Source organism: Marmota flaviventris, chromosome 2, assembly GCF_047511675.1.
Source record: "Marmota flaviventris isolate mMarFla1 chromosome 2, mMarFla1.hap1, whole genome shotgun sequence".
Classification (NCBI taxonomy): Eukaryota; Metazoa; Chordata; class Mammalia; order Rodentia; family Sciuridae; genus Marmota; species Marmota flaviventris.
The window spans coordinates 89,716,827-89,721,769 of NC_092499.1; the positions used below are offsets into that span (position 1 = coordinate 89,716,827).

Below are 4,943 nucleotides of genomic sequence, written 5' to 3' on the forward strand. Positions count from 1 at the left end.
AAGTAAGGCGCATGAATGGGGTTTTCTCTATATATGCGCATACATCTGGGGAGATGCAGCTTGAGACAGTGATAAATCTTAAAGTACCCTCAGTTGCCAAGGGAGCCGATCAGACACTAGTACCAGCAAGAGTCCTTTCTGGAAAAGAGCAGTATTAGAATGTAGTAAGAGGAGAAATAGGACCAGCACAGTGTCACATGCCTGTCATCACAGCCTAGGAGTCTGAGGCAGGAGGATCACAAGATTGATGCCAGCCTGGACAACTTAGTGAGACCCTGTCTCAAAATAAAAAATAAAAATGGCTTGGGATGTAGTTCAGAGGTAGAATATCTCTGGGTTCAATCCCCACTACCAATAAATGAACGAAAAAGAGGAAGGGAGGAGAGGAGGGAGACGGGGGAAATGAACAAACAAGAGATTTGGAAAGTGGTAGGGGCACTTTTTAAACAAACAGGAGATTTGGGAGGTGGTAGGGGCCCTTTTGTTAATCTAGCAAAAGTCAAGACTTGGACTCAAAGTTGGGATCACTGGGACAAGTCTATTTGGTACAGGTTGCTGTCAGATATGAGGTCTTGAATATGGAAATAAGGAACTGGAGTTCACTGTAAACAATGAGAACCAGTAAGTTGTGTTGTGCCAGAAGGAGGCAGCAGTTCTGGGTGGATGGGAGTCGGGAGCCACCATGGCAGGAATATAGAGGTGAGGCTGATAGAGGTCCTGACTAGGCATAGTCACCTGGCAGGAGAAGAGGCACTCAGTGTGGATGAAATGGATGTGCTGGTACCGTGACAGAATTAGGAAAGAAATTGTTCCCTATTCTTGGGGGGCGGGGGAATGCAGATATCACCTGATTGGGCTGATTGGGCTTTCTCTCCTTCCTCTCCCCCCATGCAACTCCAAGGCCCCTTTGAACAGTTTGTGTATATATGGCATGGAGGGGATACTGAGAATTGAACCAGGGGCTTTCTACCACTGAGCTACATCCCCAGTCCCTTTTTATTTTATATTTTGAGACAGGATCTTGCTAAGTTGTTGAGGCTGGTCTTCCAAGTTATATGTGAGCACCACTATGCCTTGTATATACCTCACAACAGTTTGGAAAATCTCTTATTTCAGTCAGTCCTGTGTCCTTCATTTTACAAATAAGGTAATGAGGTACAACAAAGAGAAATGATTTGTCTATTGTAATGGTAGGTATCAGAGCCTGAACTTGACCTGGGTCTCTGCCCTCAAGGGGAGTGTGCCAGGATTTGAGATCCTGAGAATCTATCATAGTGTAGCTCAGCAGCTCCACTATGAGGAGACAAGAGGACAAAAGGAGGAGAGGTGGCTGATGCTCTGGGGGATAGAAGGCAGACAGTCTTGGCTAAAATTAAACTTGGGGATTATCTGAGGTTTCACTTGGCTAGGACTTCTGTCCCTCAGCTATGAGGGACACACACACACACACACACACACACACACACCTATACTTCCTGAAGAGGGAGCTGGGCCCAGTGGACTGGGATGGGTGTGAATGGTTGAGTAGTTGCCTAGCAGGTGTCCCAGGTGTGCCTTAGAAATACCTCTTTACCAATATGCCCAACTCTAGAGTTTGTCAGGTGCTCTTATAACCACTCACTTGAGAAGTTCCTGTTTTTTTCTCTGGGTCTCAGTCTTCCTAAGATAACATAAGGTTTTGGTTTATTCTCCTCAGGTTGCCTTTTAGTTTCTCCCAGTTCCAATTATAGGAAATACCCTCTGGATCTCTCCCAATGAACCCTCATGCACTCAGGATTTCTGAGACAAACCTCTATTTAAATTGTTCACAACCTTCACTAGGTCCTTATGTGCCAAGGCTGAAGATTGGTTCAACCAGCCTAAGTCCAAGAACTTTGGCCAGTGATTGAGATTTAAGGCACATAAGGGGGTTCTCTCTGGGCTCAGAATGTGAATGGAGGAGTCTCTGGGGCTTGTAAACTGTTAGAAGAATCAGAACAGAAAGGTTAGAGGGCTTGAGATTACCCCAGAGCCCCGGCACTGAGCACTATACTCTAGAAAGGAGGGGAGAGAGGGGAGGGGCCCCACCCACCTGGTGAGGTCATGGGAAAGCAGGTCTGGCACTGACACCTGGGGAAACCCGTTTCCAGGCTGCTTCCCACGCTAGCTCTCCTGGGAACCAGCTAGGCCAAGCCCCAAGTGGGGAGCCCCACACCTGGCCCCCCCAACCCTGTTCCCATCACACTGTCCCATCTGGTCCTGCCCCCACCCTTCAACCTAGCTTCAGTCCTTTGGTATCCAAATCAAATTACAGATACCTGGAAAGGGCAGCAGACTGTTCCAGGAAATGACAGAGACAGCAGCTTCAGAAACATAAGGTTTTATTTGCAAACTGCACTGCTCTACCTTCTAGGCTGTGACCTTGGCAAAAGGGACCCCAACCCCTTTCCTCTTTCAGACTCTAATTTACAACTTCTTTCCCTCCCTTTGCTAGGCCCTTGATTCTCACTTCCTGCCTGAATGCTGGCCCAGCCAGTTTGGGCAGTATCTAGGGAGCCTTGAGACCCAGTTCTTCCCAGGGACCAGCCCCACCTTCTCTGGCCTTGGGGGTTGAGGGTAGCCCAGGTGTCAGCCTGCTCCATTGCTGCCCATCCCCTATTCTCCTTCTCTTCCTCCTTCCCAGCCCAGCCCTCGGATCTGCCTCTAGTCAAACAGGTCCAAGCCTCACTTTCGTTCCCTTTTCTCAATCCCTCTAGCCTCTGTCTAACCCACTCCATCCCAAACTTCTCTCCAAGTCAAGGCTAGCGGCCTTCCAGCCCTCCAAGACGCCTGGCTACGCCCAGGCTCTTCCTCACCTTTGTGCAAGGAGTGGGTGAGGATCACCACAAGGGGTCCTAATTGGGCTGGGCTGCCCTATAGGCCCATAATAAGAAACTGGCAATTGGATCCCATGTTGCTAAGAGATGGCTGACACTGTTAGGACCATCCCATGAAAATCAAAGTGCTGGGTTTTCTCTATGAGCCTTGACCAAAGAAATCCAATTCAAAGTTTTCCCTCTCTTCCAGGCCCTAGGCTTACCCTGGGATTACCAGAGTGATCAATTAGACGCCCATGTCCCCAGTGTTCAATAGGGAACTGAATCCCTTAGGGTGGCCAGGCCCTGCCAGTAGCCCATTCAAAGGCCCATTGTCCCAGGTTCCAGAAGTCTCTGGCCTCCTGCCTACCACTCACTTTCTACACGCTGCCATAGTTGCTCACACAAAGCAGAAGAACTTCTTCCAGCGGCAGCGGGAGAGGGTGCGAACACCTTTGGCATTCAATTTCTTCTCCAGCCGGGCTTTGTGCTCAATAGCACTGAGAATGGCTGAGTCAAACACCTCCTTTAAGTTCTTCTGGGTCAAGGCCGAACACTCGAGATAGCAGCAGGCCCGGATCTTCTCGGCCAGACCCTGGGCTTGGGGTTGGGGTACTGGGCCCTCCCGGCCCCCTTGGTCCAGCTGAATCAGTACATTGACATCGTCCCTCAGGTCGGCCTGGGTGCCCACCAGCAGAATGGGTGCCTGGGGGTTGTGAGTGCGGATCTCGGGCAGCCATTTCTCCGTGATATTTTGGAAGGAGCTGGGCTGCACCACGCTGAAGCATGCCAGAAAGACATCGGTATCCGGGTAACAGAGGGAACGAAGCCGGTCAAAGTCCTCCTGGGATTGGAAGGCCAGGTGGTTAGAAGGGCTGTTCCTTGCCACATGGAACAGGAATCCACTTTCCACTTGGGTCTGAGATTCAAGGCCTTCCCCATTCCTGCCCTATCAGGGATTGAACCTAGCCTCCAGGTCATCACTCCCCTGACCCCCAGCCCAAACCAACAGAGGCTGCGCCCGGCTTCTCACCTGTCCGGCTGTGTCCCAGAGCTCAATGCGCACAGGGGCTCCATCCACCAAGACTTGCACTGCAGGGGCGGGGAAAGCCTGAGTTAGCAGAGCGTCCTGGGACCCACCAAGCCTCACCAGCGCCACCTTGGGGCCTGCTTCCGCTCCCTATCCGGGGTCTCAGGTGCCCTCCCCCAACGACGCCGGCCCCAGATCCCCAACTGCACAACCCCACCTCAGCCACGCGGCCGCGGGGGCCATTGAACGTACCGGAGAAGGTGTCCAGCGCTGTGGGCCGGTAGCGTGTTGGGTACCCATTGCAGGTGTAGCTGACGATGAGGCTGCTCTTCCCTACCGCACCGTCGCCCACCAGCACGCACTTGATGCCCAGCTCGGGGGGCGCACTGCGCCGCCGTGGAGGAGGGGTCGGGGGCCGTAGCGGGGGCGGCTCGGCATCGCTCAGCTCCCGCGGCGGCATGGCCCGCTCCCGGGGCAGCAGAGGGGCCAGTCCGGACCACAGGACCCGCTGCGCTCAGGGAAACAGGTTCCGCTGTCTGCTCTCACTGTCTGTCGGGGTTGGGCTCGCCCTACCAACGCTACCCGCGGATATATATGGGGCCCCGCCCACCTCATCTGCATGTCCCGAGCGGGCCCCGGACCCCGCCCACTAGCCTGGACCTCTCTGGGCAGGGCACCCCACGCTGCCAGGCAATCACAAAGGCTGGGGAGGAAGAAAGGGCGGCGAAAAGCTGGTGCTCCAAGCATCACTCAGGTACAAGGACAAAGCATCGATCGCCTCACGACAGTACCAAAATCGAGATATCTTGATGCAGACATCCATGATTTATTGTTAGAAGCAAGTTGCAGAACACATAATATAGCATGTTCAAATTTAAAAACTCTATACATCTTTGTATGAGTATGAAAAAGTCGGGACAGTAATTTTATTTTAAAAAAAGTTAAAAATTATGTTGGGCGTGTTCAGTGGCACAGCTCTTCTGTAGCTTGCATGAGGGCTGGGCTCTGTCGTCAGCCCTGAATAAATAAATAAATATACAGATGAGAGAGGCAGACAAATTCAAGTGTGAGTACAGCAG

At 52.2% G+C, this 4,943-nt stretch overlaps 1 protein-coding gene across 1 annotated transcript; it reads right to left on the minus strand.

Moving 5' to 3' along the window:
• Nucleotides 1-2,343: 2,343 nt before the first annotated feature.
• On the minus strand, nucleotides 2,344-4,413 carry Rhov (ras homolog family member V). The gene is made up of 3 exons (XM_027925916.3): nucleotides 4,117-4,413; nucleotides 3,868-3,926; nucleotides 2,344-3,678 (listed from the first exon to the last, which is right to left on the minus strand). The coding sequence occupies exons 1-3, from the start codon at nucleotides 4,322-4,324 to the stop codon at nucleotides 3,235-3,237; spliced, it is 711 nt and encodes a 236-aa protein (XP_027781717.1). The 5' UTR covers nucleotides 4,325-4,413; the 3' UTR covers nucleotides 2,344-3,234.
• Nucleotides 4,414-4,943: the final 530 nt, after the last annotated feature.

Coding starts and splice junctions, on each gene's coding strand:
- Rhov (XM_027925916.3), bottom strand. CDS start 4,324: ATGCCGCCGCGGGAGCTGAGCGATGCCGAGCCGCCCCCGCTACGGCCC. Junction 3,927..4,116: donor AGCGCTGGACACCTTCTCCG/GTACGTTCAATG, acceptor CCGCCCCTGCAG/TGCAAGTCTTGGTGGATGGA. Junction 3,679..3,867: donor TCTGGGACACAGCCGGACAG/GTGAGAAGCCGG, acceptor TTCCAATCCCAG/GAGGACTTTGACCGGCTTCG.